The following is an 18,570-nucleotide window of genomic DNA, read 5'->3' as shown; positions in this document are numbered from 1 at the left end:
GGTTTTTAACCTGTTGCTCTTCAGATGTTCTGGACTACAACTCCACTGAACCCTCATCATTGACTCTGATGGCTAGGGCCAATGGGAGTTGTAGTCTAAAACATTTGGAGGGCGAAAGGTTGCAGACACCTGCTTAAACTAACATATTCATCATTCTACTCTCCACCTTATACTACACGCAATGACAAGCCGTTCACACACTTCAGGTGAACACCAGCCAGCACCCCTCTCTCCCACACACACTAACCCCATCCAAACTCTACAGCTCTTCCACCAGCTAATCACACAGAGCTCTCCAGCAACCCTTGGCCCATTCCCACTGTCAGGGTAGACCTAGTTAGTTATGTACCATACACACAAAGCACTCCTCTGTATACATATGTCCCATGTTCATTACCAACGGTTAATCACCTGAACCCATGGATGGAGGCGGGAGAGGAGTGGTCCTCTGTGGAATGGAGGCTTATTGGTAGAGTTGGTGGCTGGTCGCCGGTGACGACACAGCATCATCAGGAAACACAGGAGGGCTTGACTCGTGGACAGGAAAAAGAATACCAGCGGAGGATTTAAGTACTTTGTTACATCACAGAGCCACGAATGAGGCCGGAAGGACGTCTGCAACATCCACAGTGGGAAGCAAGCGGCAGAGCCACGCTACAGAAGCGCAAGCAGGACCGGAGATGCTGGATAGAACCGGCGAGTCAGCCCAAAGCAAGTGGGGACACCGGGGCGTTCCGGCAACCGCGCCAACTACAATATGAATGTTATGAGATTGCTGATACAGAAGCCACCAGAAGTTGGTTAGAATGCAGAAAAGACAAAGAGCCGTTTCAAGCCCCAATAAGAAGATTGTTTGAATGTAGAAAAGTCAAAGTACAGAGTCAAGCCCCAATAAGATACAAATGCATGAGATGCAAGTGTGGGGCAAAGTTTGAACAAATAATACCGCAGACAGATAACACAACACAGTGTATGCAATTCTGGTGATTATAGAGGAACTGTGAAACACATAAGAAGTCCTTGCAAGAGAAGGATACCAGGCAAATGAAATGCATAAGGAGTCCTGGCAAGGGAATATACCAGTCAATAAAAAACACAAAAGAAGACCTGGCAGGACAGTACACCAAGCAGTTCGAATTGCACAAAGAGTCCTGGCAGGGGAGTATACCAGACGAGGTGCAAAGCTACAATGAATACTAAAGAAGGACAGTGTTTTGCTAGTTAATGGAAATACTTGTGTTGAAGAAAGACTGTTGCAGAACGTGTTGCCTAACAGGAGCATTGTGAATCAAGGATAGACACAAAGGAGCTATTGGTAAGGGAGACATTGCCATCCCATTTCCAGAATTCAGGGGAAGGAAACCACCCTCTGGGTCCATGGTCTTTTCCCTTGGAGAACATTTCCATTGGATCATTTTTAATGTTTAGTTGTGATTATCTTTTTGCCAGTATCAGGTTGAAGACATTTCCTTTCACACTTTATTGTTTTGTTTGTAGTGTGAGGGTCAGGATAGGACTTTTTGGACACAAGGACGGCTTTTCAGTTACTGACATCCTGACACAGACAGATCCTTAGTTTTTGGTTTATAGGTAGGGAAACACCTCTTCAGAATAGGGTCAGAGAGGCATTTTCCCAACCCCTTTTCATTTAGATACAAGTCTTTAAACAGAAACATGGCAACGTTGTGTCTGGCTTTCATTTCTGACCCTTCAGATATGGTGTCAGTTGTGGGATCGGGCTCAGTTGACATAAACTGGGGAACCCTTCAATTTGAGAAACTCGGTAACTGAGCTTCCGATCAATCAATTTCCACAGGACACTCTATTGGATTTGACTTGTGCAGTAGCAGGGAAGAACTGATCCAACCTGGCAAACAAGTATTAATACCTACTGAATTAGTCCTCATTCTCCCTTTTGGAACCTACATTAGTCTTGCCTCTATGTCGGGTTAAGCCTGCCGGCGTGGCTTGGACGTGTTACCAGGCATCATAGGCCCTGTCTATAGAGTGGACATACACATCTTGATGCAAAATAATGACAAAGTGGCACATCAAGTGAAAGCAGGGTAGAGAATAGCCCAAGGGATTCTGGAAAAGGCTCTGTTTCCCAAACCCCAGGAAGTTAAGACCTCTGACAAAACCGAAAGAGGGACCAAGGGTTTTGGGGAGGCAGATATAGAGTTTCACATTATACCAGAGGCAGTCCCACCTCAAATATCAGGAGAAGAGACTGAAGTTATCCCTGATTTAGCCTTTGCCCAAAGGAACGACCCCTTGCTTGCTGAGCCTTTTCTTCAGGTCTTACCCAAAGAGGAGGGGATGAAGAATGGTGGGCCATTTTTTTCTTAAGACCCAGGTTGTTATATTGAGGGCATAGTGGGCCAGATGGTACTTCTAGATTACAAATTATGGTGCCCAAAAGCCACAAGAAAATTGTACTAGAAATTGCTCATTCCCACCTGACAGGCAGACATCTAGGGACAACCAAAACTCAAGCACAGGTCCTGAATTGGTTCTATTGGCCCATGATTTATGCAGATGTCAATAACTTGTGCTCACTTACTCCCTATGCCAGAGATCAGTATCCAAATGCCCCCTCCAGCTCCATTACAACCTCTGCCCATCATTAATATACCTTTTCCACGCATAGGTATGGATATAGTTGGACCCCCTTGAGCCATCAAAGTTGGGAAACTGATACATACTGGTTATTTTAGACTATGCAACCTCTTACCATTAAGCCTTTACTTTACGGAATAACACACACCGACACAATATCAAGCATTTAATTCCATTTTTTTTTTTAAGAGTTGGGTTTCTCCAGATTAAAATGTTGCATATTTCTATATATCACCCTCAAACTGATGATTTTGTGGAATGGTTCAACAAGACTTTAAAGCATATTTTAAAGAAACTGGTTGAAGCTGATTGAAAACATTGGAATGTAATGACCCATTCTGCCCTTTTTGCCACTAGAAAGACCCTACAATCCTGAAATGGATCCCCCTATTTGAACTTTAATATGGGAGAGAACCACAAGATGTCCTTGATATGCTGTGTGAAACCTGGGAGGAATGTTTGAAAGCTACTTTGCCACTATACCAAACGGCCCAAAGACTAAAAGAACAAATGGTGGCAGCTAGATCTATAGTACAAGCCAACATGATTAAGACCCAAGAACATCAAAAAGGATATCATGACTGAAAAGCTGTACTATACTAAGATCCTTTTTTATCGGGCAAAAGGTTCTAGTTCTCCTTCCTTCACCTGAAAACAAATTGCTCTCTAAGTGGCACGGCCTATACAAAATAATAGAGCAGACAGGGCCTTATAATTACAGAATCTCGCAACCAGACAGAAAGATGAAGACTCACATCTATCACGTGAATATTTTTAACAAAAGGAGAGAAGACCCCATTGAAGACACTACTGAGGTATTAACCAACTTGTTTTCTGATGGAACCAATACGAATACTCTGATTCATGCCGATTTAGCTCAAAATCAAAAGGAAGATCTAATGGACCTCCTAGAACAGTCCCCTGATGTTTTCAAAGCTGAACCTGGCTGGGAAAAGAGAATGTACCATTATATCTGTACACCCCCAGGGAAGGTGATCCAATTAAAACCATATCGGATACCTGAAGCCAGAAAGAACAACATTGTAGAGGAAATAGAAAGTATGCTAGGGGCTGATATTATCGAGCACTCTCAGAGCCCATGGTCATCCCCAATCGTGTTAGTCGCCAAGCCAGATCAATCGTGGAAGTTCTACATTGATTTCGGGGAGGTAAACGTGGTCTCCCAATTTGATAGCAACCCCATGCCCAGAAATGATGATCTTATTGATTGACTGGGGTCTGCCGTTTTCCTCTCCACGACTGATCTGACAAAAGAGTACTGGCAAGTCCCTGTTAATCCAGAAGATAGGGAAAAAACAGCATTCTCTACTCCCATTGGTCTTTTTCAGTTTAAAGTGCTACATTTTGGTTTCCATGGGGAACCAGCTACCTTTCAAAGGTTAATAGATCAAATTCTCCAGCCCTATGACACTTTCTGTGGAGCCTACGTCGATGATGTCATCATCATCAGCAAATCCTGGAGAGAGCATGTTTATCACCTATATTTAGTTATCAGGGCACTAAGAAAAGCTGGGCTCACAGAAAATTCAAAGAAATGCCATTTAGCTAAATCAGCTGTCAAGAATCTTGGATTTTTCATAGGGAAATGGCTGGTCAATCCCAAAACGGAGAAAGGCAGTTAAAACAAAATGCATGTCCCAACGCAAGTCCCAATACAAAGAAAAATCAGAGAGCCTTTTTGAGTTTAGTCGACAGACGTGTTATCACTAATTTGTCATCCAGCACGTCTTGCCTTACGGATAAACTCAAAAATGCTTAATGGTGAGAGGAAGATCAATTGTGTTTTGACAATTTAAGCACATGTTGTGTAGCGAGCCTGTGTTGAAAGTGGCAGATTTCAACTAGCAATTCATCGTACAAACAGACGCTGCGAAAATTATCCTGGGGGCAGCTCTTTCATAAGATAACGATGGCATTGAGCATCCAATCCAGCATTTAAGTGGACAATTATTCCCAAGGGAGAAACATTACACAACTCTGGAGTTAGAGGCCTTAGAAACAAAGTCGGCTATAACCTACCTCAAATACAATCTAACAAGCAGGAAATTCAGGCTAATCACTGACCATGCCCCATTAACATGGATGAGCTTCCGCAAAGACACTAATGCAAGAGTCATGTGCTGGTTCTTAGATTTACAACCCTATTGTTTTACAGTGGAACACAGGAAAGGAAGAGAACAGGGCAATGCGTACCTACTTTCCTGTTTTCCAATTGGTGCTGAAAGAACCAGCAACATTAGTCATCATGGATTCCCCACAGATGACCTCCTCTCATGTTGCCAGGGGACTGCAGCTGCTACCTTATCCTGACCCTGGGGGCTGTTATATGAGGGAGGATCACAAGGGAGGAGACAACTACTGGGGAGATTCCATAACTACATTGGACAAGATGTGGTATACTCCCTTTTCCATGAGGAAGTCCCTCTAATACCCAAAGCCTTAATGGCATATTATCAGGTGTTGGTTGTAAACAGAGTAAACAAGCATCTTCTCACTATTCCTTGGGTCAAAACCCAATCTTTGACCTAGACACACAAAGTTCCAATACAACCCTTTTTGCTTCTAATACACCTTCATATGAATGTGGGATGTATTTACCCATGCATGCGAGCCCTACCTCAAAACTGTGCAGTACTGACATGGAAAACATCATGATGGCCAGAGCTTCCCAGAAAATGCCCAGGGAAGTGCATGAAGAATAGGCTGCCACCCATTTTTGGCCAATGTTATGGGCACAGAAGGGCACTGCCTAAAACCACCATTGGACTACCCGCACAGTAGTCTGAAACCATTGGGAATGGCAATGCTGATTGCCAAATGCAACCTAGAATTGTGGGGAATTCATTTCTTAAATCCCAAAAATGGGTGCAGTACCAGTACTCACCACTATCCAAAAGCCGGCGTTTTAAAACCACCCTGTGTTTCTCTGAAGGCAGGCTCAAAATGCCTATTTTCAAACATTGCAACATGTGCAAAATATTCACTGAACACCAGCAGACATTTGGCAGAATGGAGTTTTGTGTGCCTACAAAATCTGGGAAATGAAGAGCCCAGAACAATGCTTATAACAAAACTGCTATGGAGTCAGCAGTTTAAGTTGCACTGGATTTAAAGACACTAAAATCGAAAATGTTTAGATTAAATGAGTGACCTATGTTTGGTGTCACATGCCTTTGTAACTGTTGAAATGTCATAGTTTTGCACTTACAATCAGCATTCTAGCTGCATGTGTAAAATTGCAAGTTAATTTAAAAAGCAACAAAAAAAAACATGACAGTTAGCTGAAAAAACTGGCTTAAGGAACTGAATTTTGCCTGGCAACTACCCCCATCAGGAGTGAAACTTGAGTCACAGTTGTGTTCCCAGGCCTATCTGCCTTTTGCTGGCCACACTAAGGATATGCCATCTCTCTGATAATTGAATTAAGGGGGGCGGGCCCCCACAGAATACAGGAGCTCTGAACAAAACCCTGTCCTGACTCAGGCAAATGTTTTATTGGCGGGGGTCGTAAATGGAGCTTCCTCTTGGCAGAAGCTGGGAGGGGCACTGCCTGTGAGAGCAAGCTGGCTTGGCAGAACTGGAAAAACCAGTATTTCCACCATGTGACCTGGGAAACCACACCCCTTTGGGGGCCAGAACATAACTTTAAAAAGATGGATCATTCATAGAGCGGACATGTGAAAATTGTATAAATGACACCATAATTCTTGTGATTTTTCTGCCCACGTTTTAAGACGTATTAGGACCCGGTGGTATGTTCAGGGGGGTTTTAGCGGAAAAGAGGATATTACTCTAAATGTATGCATGTTAAAAATCTGACACTTCATCAGTCAATGTCCATACTCCTTGCGCACATGTGTGTAAAATTGGGTTGATGTCAGAAATTGCAAAGTCAGTTAAAAAGTGAAATATGTGCCATTTCTGAATGCAAGCCCCCAGGAAGAGCAGAGTTTGGACAGGGTATACCTCGTGTGAAATGGGGTGGATGCATGTAATTTTAAATCAATGTTTACCGGTGCAAATATGTCTTTTGTTATCAAATATAGATTGTGAGCAATTTGACAGGGGAGTGTCCTCTCTGCAAGCCATAAAATGACATCGCTCTGACTCACAGTCAGTTCCCCAATCAAGTGAGAAATGGAAATTTGACCAATGGCAAGTGGAGAGGGGTAGGGTCTAGTGATGCTGCATACACACCCACTCTCAAAACACATAAAAGCAGACAGACAGGACAGGTAGGGACCTTCACTTCCATCTGCAGCTGGAAGCTCTGCCGGAAAAATCCATACTCTCCCTTCATCAACCTCCAGAAAGCCAAACTAGAGACTTCAAATCCCTCAATATCCAAAATCCTGAAGCAGTGCTGTACCCAGAGAGAGAGCAGAGCTGACCCAGACCCATGTTAGCAGGACCAGACCGCTGTGCGGAGAGACCGTCCGTGGCGAGTGAAGAAAACCTGACCAGATCGTGACAAAGCCGCCTTCCTGTTTGAATCTCTTGTGAGTACCGCCAAACTGTACCAAACCAAAGCTCTTAGTTTAAATTCATCTAATTCAATCTATTTAACCTAAGTAGAACTGCCTGATAGCTCCAAATCTGTCACCTGTCATTCTAGCTGCAAAATCTGTCACTTGTCATTTTGAGCTTTTAAAGTTGCAAATCTGAAAAACGACCTTCACAAAATCGCTCATATCTCCGCGACCGTTTGTCTTAGAGACTTGCAGTAACTTTCATCTGGAAGCTGAGATCCTAGTGATAGTCCTTGTAGTTCCTCTGTAATAGTGCCCGGCGCATTCGCGAATTTTGCCGCGATTTGCAAATTTCTCCACGTGTAAAAAGACAGCAGTTTTGCTTTTCCTTGCCAAAAACTTTGTTTACCTGCTAGTTACTACTAAAGCATTGTTAAGGTGATCCTGAATTCATAGAGAGTAGCTATCACTCACCCTGAACCTCTGAAAGGGAATTAAAAGCATTCCAGCATATTTCTCATTCATCGCCAGTACATTTAGAAGCATTTTGGGCTGTGTTTTAAACTTCTGTTGTCTAAGCTTGCTGGGGTGAACTGAATTACAGTTGATTGCATTTCTGAGAACTGTGTGCCTTCCTTCTATTTCCTTGCATTGCATAAAGGGGGGGGGGGTGAATTGTCCAAGAAAGTGATTACATTGTTTTGTTGAAATCATATTGAGTATTTTCTATCCTGCCTTTCATTCATTCAACCTTGCATTTCCTTGAACCCTATAAAGCATTCTCTACCACATTATACTTCTGTACCTATTTACCAGTGTGCTACCTTATCCATTTTCATGTCAACTCCTTAGTGATTATAAAGAAGTGTGCTAGTGCCAGATTCTCCGTTGTTAATATTTATCATCTCAGAAGTGTGATATTCAATTATTAATTTATTATAAGGTGTGATATATATATCTATTGTTTAAATTATCAAATAAATCTTTTAACTTGCATAACAGAACTACTTCTTGGCTCAGTGGGGTCAGGGGGATTCCAAGAGAGGGGTGTTATATAGGGGTAGTCATCCAGAACGCATGAACTGGACATAAAGATATATCAATAAGGGTTTTCATTCAGTATTCTGGGCTAGGCATTGACTTAGCTGTAGTGCGGGATTGAATCCTCTTACATGAAGATGTCCACTCATTTAAAACTAAGGAGAAAAACAACTTAAATGCTGTATAGCCGATGACATTTATGGACTCCAACTACGATAATTCCTGAAGTACTGAGACGAGGAGAATGAAGGAGTTGGTACAAGGTAACAGAAGCCTGAAGCTCAATGTGCAGACTAGTTGTTCTACAGAAATACCTGTGCGCGGGACATTTAAAGATGGCAACAGCATTACTGAGTGTGGTAGTGCAGAAGAAGACATCAACTCCTATGAGAAGGCTTTTGAGTGCGGGAGACATGTATCAGTGTTGCAGAGCAGAGGCGTCCACAGAGGCAGAAGGAGAAAGGCAGATCAATGGCAGGAAGTGCTGGGGAGTCGCAGGGAGCCACAAGTGAGTTCCTGGATGCACGGCATCCTCCAGATGGGGCTTGAGGGGAAGCAGGAGTGTGACCGTGAAGTCACGAAGAAGGACATCTGCACCATCCAGAGTGGCAAGCGAGCAGCAGAGCCACGCTGCAGAAGTGCGAGCAGTACCAGAGACACTGGAGAGAAGCAGTGAGTCAGTCAAAAGCATGTGGGGACCCCAGGGCATTCTGGCAACCGCGCCAACAACAATTCGAATGTTATGAGATTGCTGATACAGAAACTAGCAGATGTTGGTTTGAATGCAGAAAAGACAAAGTACACTTCTAGTCCCAATAAGAAGATTGTTTCACTGTAGAAAAGGCAAAGTACTGAGTCAGGCCCCAATAACATACAAATGCATGAGATGCAAGTGTGGGACAAAGTTTGAACAAATATTACCACAGACAAATATACTAAACACACCACGGCATATGCAATTTTGGTGATACAAAGGAACTGTAAAATGCATAAGAAGTCCTGGCAAGAGAAGGATAGCAGGCACTTGAAATGCATAAGAAGTCCTGGCAGGTGAGTACACCAGGCAGTTGCAATTGCATGAAGAGTCCTGGCAAGGGAGTATACCAGGAGAGTTGCAAAGCTACAAGGCATACTAAAGACAAACAGTGTTTTGCTAGAACTACTTGTGTTGAGGAATGACTGTTTCAGAACCTGTTGCCTTACAGGAACATTCTGAGTCAAGAAGAGACACAAGGGAACTGTTAGTAAGAGAGACATTCCCATCCCATTTCAAGAATCCAGGGGAAGGTAACCACCCTCTGGGTCCAAGGTCTTTTATCTTGGAGAACATTTCCATTGAGGTGAACTGGATGGTCTCCAGCCAGCACTCTGACTGGGGATCTCCAAACAGTCCTTTAAGATGAGTAGCAGTACCTTCGAGATAGATGGGGATGCAGATTCGTACTCATGCATCGAATAACTATGACAACTCAATAGTTTGGCAAAAGGAGTCCATTTAATGACAAGTACATAAAACGGGGAGTTCAATTAACATCATCAACCGCTCAATTTTCTCTCTCTCTTCCAACTCCAACTTAATTTTAGAAAAAACACAGTATTTTTAGCAAAAACTCGTCATCACTGACGTGCAATCTTAAAAACCTAACATGCAACGTGATTGGTTATAGAAAGGTAACTTTATCATAGGTACTATATCTGTATATGGTTACGGGGAGAGGGTATTGGACAATACAAGTCAGGTGGGGCAACTAAGCACTTACTTCAAAATGGCCACTATGAACGTCACTGAAAGTATGACGTCACATTGGCTCTACTCTCTATAGGACCCTAGATTACACGGTCCACTATGATTGGGTTGGCATCAGCCCCATTCATACTTGTCCTGTTTCGTCTAGCAGCGTGCAGAACAACCAGCCAGGTGCAGGGAGTTCGTCTGCACCCCAGCTTCCTGCCAATTAGGTTACAATCAATCATCACCTCAGTGATCATGCGTCAATTACTGTTTTGTAGTTTGGCCTCGAGTCTGCTTCTTGGTCTGAGAACTGTTAAGGAGTATGGGTTTGGCAGAGGTCCATGTGTAGGTGTGAAAGTCTTACTCTTCCAGTCTGCCTTGTCACGTGACTAGGACACAGTGAAATCTGCCTCTTCTTCATGTATTTTCGTGTATTTGATTTAATTCTGCCAGTCTTCTCCAATCTGTAGCTTATATTGACCTTTCTGAACAGGATACTCGGTTCTTGTCTCCTTAATTGTATCCACTGTCAGCCTTTTCCAACCAGATACGACCATGGCTTCTTGGCATGGTTACCTTCGGCTGAGTTTCGCTCTGTCTTAATTCTTGATTTGTTTGCTGCAAAACTCTCCTCTTGAGACCTTTAGTAACCTTTGTTCAATTCTGCTCATGTACGTAGTGGAGTTGTACTCATGTATAAAGTGCTTTTGAGGTATATATATGTGTATGTTGGCGCAAACCGCAGTCTATTTTACATCTAAGCATAAGCAAGCTTCACGATTTCTTTGCTTCTTGCCGTTTCTTGCATCTGTTCACGTTTAAACTGACTGAATATCTTTATCTTGTATATGGGATAAGTTTCTTCATCTTGACAACAACTTCTTCACCTTAGGCTCATGATGTCACTTATCCATGGTATTTCGTCTCTTTGTCATTATTTTCGGGTCATTATATCTTCTATATGTGCGTCAGTCCGATTTCTTATGACGTCACCATTCATCTTCCTTCATTATTTTCTTGGCTTCTTTGGGTATTCCATTCTGACAACCGTCATTCTGTCTCGACTGTAGATATGGTTTTCTTAATGGGTACCTTACTGTCCAGGTTTTCTTAGGTGTCGGTACTTCAATAGGTGCTGTTACTCTAATAGGCACTGGGCAGAGCCAACATCAGGTTGAAGACATTTCCATTCACACTTTAGTGTTGTAGTTGTAGTGTGAGGGTCAGAATAGGACGTTTTGGACACAAGGGCGACTTTTCAGTTATTGACATCCTGACACAGACGGATCCATAGTTTTTGGTTTTTAGGTCGGGAAACTACTTTTTAGAACAGGGTCATAGAGGCATGTTCCCATCCCCCTTGCCTTTAAATAAAAGTCTTTAACCAAAAATATGATAACTTTGTGTCCGGTTTTCTTTTCTGACCCCGGCGCTATGGGATGTCATTGAATCCTGAGGTGGTCCCATTTGGGCATGGCTCGAGCATGTGAGGTCAGTAAAGGAGAAGATTGACCTCCACATGGGATATGGTTTCTTGTGCTACAGACCATCCGTGCACCAAAAGATCCCTGATATGTAAGGAAAGTGGAGGCCCTAAAAACGACTTTCATTGAATTCAGGATGTTATGCAGCTTCCTTTGTATGTAATGTTTCGTCTCTGCAATCTCTCATTGGCTAGATGCACAGTGAAATGGCAATCAAGGGCCAGATTACAGAAACGTTGCTCTGGTGCAGGTGCAAAATTCCCCTAGTGCAAACAAAATATACTTTCAATGCATATTTGCATCTGGGCAAAGTTTGCACTAGTGCTAATACCATTCTGACTTAGCACTTGGGCAAACTTTGCCATAGTGCAAGAATGCAATGAAAGATTAGTTTTCTGGCCAATGGCAAACGTTTCTGTAGTGCTAATGCCAGGCAAACATGCACTTGTCATGGTACAAAGCTTTTTTTAATATGGTCCCAATGTTTTTGTCACAAAGGCAAACATTGCCTTAGTGCAAAATATATATACTTTAAATGCACATGTTTCCCTAGTGCTAAACCGAGCATCTTTGCCCTTGCACTGACGCAAAGGTTCTGTAATCTGGTCCCAAAGGTTTTTGGACAGTGTGCTTTTTGCCCTTGCTCCAATGAAACATTACTCCTCTTTCTAAGTCCTTTATGAAACACTAGAAGATATTGAGTGGTGCCTTTTTGAATATAGTGAGAAAGAGGACGGTAATCATATGCTAAGGACCCCACCTCTGCCATGATGATAGCAAAGTACTTATGTAAGGCCTGGATGTAGAGATTGAAATACCTGAAGTTGTCGCATATCATCTGTTTTAATTCAGGGATGTGAATATTTTATTTATGTATTTTCTTTGTTTAATGTGTTGGAAAGTTATTATTATAACGTATTCATGGCAACGATTGGCTTTTTCTCACTAGGTTAGATATGTTTTTTACTCTGATATGCATTTCTTTGTTTCTAGTCTATGCATATAATTTCATAACTTTTGAAATACATTTTTTAGAAACTGTAGCATAGACAATATGTTTATATTGTGATATTTATATTCATACTTTTTATTTTTCAAGAGATTTTCCTGCGAAATAAAGTCATGGAAGAAAATAACAATGTAAAGCAAGTGTCAATTACACTACATATAAAGTTCCTTCTTATTTCTACAATCAAAGTTGAGGGCCAAAATGCACTAAAAAAATACCACTTGGTAGATATGCGAAAACACTTTGCTGTATTTGCGATCCTCTTCGTGCCACCTGCTCTGGGGTGTGGACCTTTGAAAAGGTAGCAATGTGATGGTCAGGGGAAATCCTACCTCTAAACTTTAAAAACTGAAGGCGACTCAATGGGCCCATGGGGTCTCACAATAACAGTGTGTGTTCTCTTGTGCAATGTTGTATTTGTGTCATTGTACTTCATAAGTATTATTTTAAATCACCATCTTATGTGTGCCCATGTGTTGCTCATTCATAAATCCACACACCTAGATGGATCAAACAAGGAAACAACGGCATACAACAAATTCATGTGACTGTTTAAGTAGAGTCATTACCACCTCAGTTCAGAACATCACATCTGCACGACAATCTGAGGTTAGCACCGGTACTTCAATATGTGCTCCCAAGCACAAGTGAGTTAATATCAATGTAGCGATAAAAATAAAAATAGGTGGCCTCTGAGAGTGTATCCATCAGCCTGATGATGAAAGAGATGAGGATGAACTGTTCAGCCTTCAAATGTTCCAAAAATTAGAAGAAGAAAAATGTGTGGGTCATGTAGATCCTAGGCCCAAAGCCTTCTTTCTTGCTTTCACTCGACGTAGTAAACCCAAGGAAAAGCCAAAATTGAAATTAGGCATATATTCTTGCAGGTATGCCTTCCTGCTGTCAGGAGTTCCAAAAATTAAGCTTGGGGCCGCTTCCGAGCCGAAACCGGAGCCTCGTGAAGTCCCACAGCTTGTTTGCCAAAATGACCGCCAGCCGCGTGGGTAACGCACTACCCACGGCAAAGAAATGAAGTGTTGCATCCACCTTGTTTCGGTGAAAAATTATGATTAATAGTCACCGCCGGGTCCGGGCATCGTTTCCCCCACCCGTCGCCACTGTTGAGGGGTCGACCATGCCCCCATGCGGTCCCGTAGCCCCCAGCTAGCAAGGACGACACCTCACACGCGTCCTTACTGTTCGGGCTTCCCGGTCGCTCTGCGCGGCTGGGAAACGCCCCGTTTATTTATGTTGCACGCGGCGACGTGCAACGTCACGCCGCCGCGTGCGTGCCCGTCATCGGGCAGCGCCACAGCCTCGAGTAAGTCTTTTATTTTTCAATACTTGGTATTAACTAGCAACAAGAGAATGCCATTTGATCCCCATAAAGCAGTTGCAGGCAAAGAGTTATAACTCAAAGTGACCCCTCCTCCTACTCCAATATGGCGTTGCTTTTCTTACATCCACGTTAAAACTAAGAAAGGACCAGCAAGATGCTAGAGTTGATTGTGTTAAAGGATTTGAACTAGCACAGCATCCGCAAACGCCGATGCACCATTCTGTGTAATGGTGCATGTTGGTATCTCCAGGAATAGGAGCCAAAGGGACCACACACAGCAATTTAAAGCAGAGTGCTGTTCCTTCAATGAGAACATTTAGCTTTTAAAGAGTTTGTCATTCTTGGATTTATTTGATCCTCTGACCAACCAAGTCGGTGACGCACTTAAACTGCGATGTAGTTGGTCAGTCAGTCACGTCAGCTCCTCCCTTCTGCAGTGCTGCTGCAGTGCTTGACCTCCCACAGGCGCGCAGCGATCTCCCATGAGGCACTACTCAGACTGTCTGATCGCCAGTATGGCACACACTGGATGCCTGCTCCATCCAGCACCATGGGGGCGGAAGTATCATGTGAAGGGTGGGACGGGCAAAGAACCCTAAAGTGGCCCTAATGTGGGGCGTGTTTTTTCCTTTCTTTACCAGGGACTTCTGCTTCCTTCCCCTCATGCCAACCAGTAGCACTGGCATCTACCTGGCGTGCCCTTCACACTTCTCCACTTGCCAGTCTCTTCCTCATCTGTTCCCATCGTGACCCAGGTCTTTCTATCTCTGAAATTGCCTTGAGCGTGTCCTCTTTTTTGACTCTTAAAAGTTACCAATCAAACTCCTAACCTCTCTCAAGGACACTCATGTCACCATAATATTAATAATAGGATATGTATAAAGCACTTTCGCCAATGCACGTTACATAGAACATTTCTGTATACAATTAGGGCTGGCCTTAGGGCGGGGCTGCACAGGCAACCTTCCCGGGGGCTAGCTCCCCGCCATGCCCACCAACTCGGGGGAGTATTTCAAAGGGCTCTCCCGAGATGGTATGGTGGGAGAAGGTGCAGCAGGTGCCCTTTTCAAATAGAATGTGCCCGCTCTTGTGCTGGCGTCAGGCTTTCCAGCGCGGGAGCGGGGTGCATTTAATAACAATAGGGTGCTGATGCTTTTGATTACCTCCCTGCTCCGGCGTGGGAGCGGGGCCGTTTTCATTAGAATAGGGTGCTGATGCTTTCACATCGGCACCCTATTCCAGTGATTAACATTTGCTTCGGTGTGAGAGTGGGGAGTTAAATAAAATGTGCCCCCCCCCCCGCATTGACCAAGGGCTCCTAGGGGGCGCAACATTTTTCTTTCACTGCCTGGGGCGCTGCTGCCGCAAATTCGCTGTATACAATTATTACCCAACCGAAATTGGCACTCGCTTGATCGACCTGGGAAAGATGACCTTGCCAGGATTCAAACCTGCAGATCCCACACACACACACCTCAGCTGGGAGCGCTTAACTAGCTGAGCTATCTTTTATACTTTTATTATATCCAGCACACCTTATGGAGCTGTCGCTGGGATAACACTGTTGGTCATGCTGTCACCCGTTTATACTACCAACCTCCAGGAGAATTTCGCAAGGGAAATTTCGACTGAGCAATTTCACACTCGGCTGTCAGTAATCCCCTATGGTCCTATTGTTTTACAGTTGCATTCTGGGAGCTGTAGTCTTGGTTCATTTAAATCAATTACAAAGGACTAAAGTAACAGATGAGTATGGCTTGTGAAAAGAAAGGCCGGGATTGCTGTGGCCTTTGTCAAGGATCTCGTTATCCACACACAGCCCCTCCTCCCCCGCCCCCGGTATCTCAGGTAGTAATATACGCACCCAGGTGTTCTTTCAGAAAATCACAACCGGGTCAGGAGAAAATACCGGAAAGGGATTTACCGTCCAGCTGACAGTAAGTTGAAGGCGATGGCTGTCCCGATCACTTCCTGCATGTCGGAACCGATGATGGCGATCTCTATCAGAATCCAGAGCAGCAGCCGGGGAACCTGAAGAAAAGGGAGTGGGGACACTTTATGATATGATATGATATTTCATTTATATCGCGCTCATACACAGGTGTTTCAGAACGCGACCAAGCAAAGGGAATGGAACAAGGGAGAAATAAAAACAAACGATCGTACTAGGCCCAGTGACATTAAGAACGCGCAAGTGCACGGAAAAAGGAGGAAAGTGCGAGGGGAGGGGAGAAGTTGAGAGTGCGGCACAAGGAGAGAGCAGAATAAATAGTAAGTGCAATAAATAATAAATGAATCCCGCAGAGGCCAGTGGGTGGTTTGTCAGATAGGGTAGATCTGATAAGTGCAGAAGAAAAACTCCACGATCTGCCTCTCTAACTCCATCTAGGGCACTTACTTAAATCCCCCAAAACGTTTAAGCGGTGCCTCTCTTTCCCTGTTGCCATCCACAAACCTAGAATCTCTGAAGCTGCCTCACCTGTAGCCTAATGGAGAACATCTACTGGCACAAGGAAATGGACAAAATACATTAAGGTGCAGCTGTGTGATCTTCGGCAAGCACTATGGGAACAACTCATGCTTAGGGCAAACGCCAGGTGTAGAATCTCACATACTGTAGGTACACTGATAGACAAAAGCCAGTATATGTAGGCACATGCCTGTGTGCACGTAGATTCGCAGCTTCAGTGCAGTGCACCCTCAGAATGCAGGTAGGTTGCGTGTTGGAGGTGGGACAAGCACCCTGATTCACTGGGCACTTTGAACTGTGCCTGCCCTTGCAATAGTAGGGCGTGTCTCAAAGTCACACGCCAGGTGCAGAGGAATGCGCAATGTTGCCAGAGGCCTTTTCAAGTCCCTAGCAGCATTCCTCTGGCCAAAACACAAACACCCAGACTAGAAAGCAAAATCGAAATGCTTAAAAGCCCATCACTGGCCCATAAAGCCCATCACTGCAGCTGTGATCAGTGGCCCTTCATAGATACGGGACCCCAGTGCCCCACCCACAAGGAGTCAGTGATCCGGACATCCAGTGCATACCTCGGAATCAGGAACATGCCTGACATGTATGTACACAATGAGGGGCTGGCTGAGAGTCCATCACACACACACAGCCTGCATGTCGCAAGTGCCTGGTATGAATCTGAGACGTGTGAGGTGAGAACTACAGACAGACATATGCGAGGCGATCCATTGCGCCACCTTGTGTGCATCAATCCTGTCATGGAAATAGAAATGGGCTCTTTTTTCAATGGCGGCCATTTTGCTTTGTGTCAGTTTATCTATAATGGGAGGACACTCACCCGTGAGCATCTTTTCCTTATACCAAAACCTTTTTAAAGAAACGTTTTTCTTGTGTGCTAATGTAATGTAATGTGGTCATGTATAGACCTCCTCTGCGATTATTGTGCCTTGGCTGCATGAGAAACACCTCAGGTTGGGCAGCACCAGTCTATAAGGGAACCCAGCCCAATGGTCCTCCCTTCACTCGCACCATTACCTTAGGCGAGCAGGCTTTCACTGGCCAGTACAGCCTGCACCGGAGGCCATTCATGACAAAGGAATAAACACACTTCCTTCACTTATTTTAAAAATCATTTTAGTCCAGGCAATCGGCTGTAAAAATGCCTTTCTCTGCTTTATTATCATTTTGAAAACTAACCAATATTTTTGTGAAGCTGGTTCTCAATGACAATAATTTGATATTTATCTAGCGTACTTACGAACATATTTACATACACCACTCATGCCAACCGAAGTTGGCTCTCAATTATTGACTTTGCAAGGATGAAAGGCTGAGTTGGCCTTGTCAGGATTTGAACCTGTGACCTGCAGATCACATCTAAATCGCAGCAGCAAGTGCTTAACCGGCTGAACTAGTTTACCAGCATCAGCTTGTGAACCACCTGTCAGGCTCGATTGCAATATTCAGGGGTCAGTACTACCGATTTAACAGTTCATGTGCTCTGAGATGTCAATGCTAATTTATTACTTATTTATTTATGCATTTACAAAGCACGAAAAAACCCAAAGGCATCAAGGCTTCTGGTAACAAAGAGGGGTATAGAAGAGAGGGAGGGGCAGAGCAGCTGATATAAAAGAAACAGGTATCGTTTAGTTCAGCACGCTCATCTTCAAGAACTACCTCAAATACAAAAATATACAACATAGACAGGATAAGACTCAAGCAAAAGGAACGGGGGCTGGAACAGCCCTAAAAATACAAACACAGCGCCCTCCTTTTACCCTGTGAAATAGGGAAGCAGGGTTAGAACAGAGGGGGAAACCGCACTCTGAACTACTCCAGTACATAATATGAAGCAGCAATGGCACTTGAATGCTTGTGTAATTAATGTTTGATGATTGTGAACCAGGGCACAATATCGAGGAACTATACAGTACGTATTGTGAAATCTAGAGGACAATAACTGTATAGAAGAGAACATATTTAACTCATCAAACAAAGGTGTAACGTGTATAGTAGTCTTCTTGCAATCTGGATCTAGCGTCTTCATGACGCTATCAGACAATAGTTACTGTATAAATACTTACTGTGGCTCTCTTATTGCACCACTGTGAAATAGCCATCATACATCCATTCAAGTAAAATATATTTATTTGTGTATTCGTTGCAGCGCACTGAACCCTTTGGTATCTAGGCGCTAGTTAGTATATTAGTACACCTTAATGTAGAGATACCAGCCTACTCATTCTACCTCGTACTAGGGAAGGAGAGGCGCTGTCAGGTCACAGTTTTAAACATGGAATTTTCCAGCCATGTGTGAACCCACTGTACACTGACAGGATTACCTGATCTAGGACTTGGGCACATATCTTGTTTCATCCCTTAAACCGTG

At 43.7% G+C, this 18,570-nt stretch overlaps 1 protein-coding gene across 1 annotated transcript in view; it reads right to left on the bottom strand.

The window, feature by feature from the left end:
* Nucleotides 1-18,570, bottom strand: part of SLC11A1 (solute carrier family 11 member 1) — a 209,686-nt gene that overhangs the window by 114,605 nt on the left and 76,511 nt on the right. The window contains exon 5 of the mRNA XM_069616837.1: nt 15,639-15,745. Coding sequence (XP_069472938.1) covers nt 15,639-15,745 — 107 coding nt within the window. The remainder of the gene's footprint in view (nt 1-15,638; nt 15,746-18,570) is intronic.

This window comes from Ambystoma mexicanum, chromosome 9, assembly GCF_040938575.1.
Source record: "Ambystoma mexicanum isolate Mex_15411 chromosome 9, UKY_AmexF1_1, whole genome shotgun sequence".
NCBI classification, from domain to species: Eukaryota; Metazoa; Chordata; class Amphibia; order Caudata; family Ambystomatidae; genus Ambystoma; species Ambystoma mexicanum.
The sequence above is the reverse complement of the archived record's forward strand: the minus strand, read 5'-3'. Positions and strand labels throughout refer to the sequence as shown.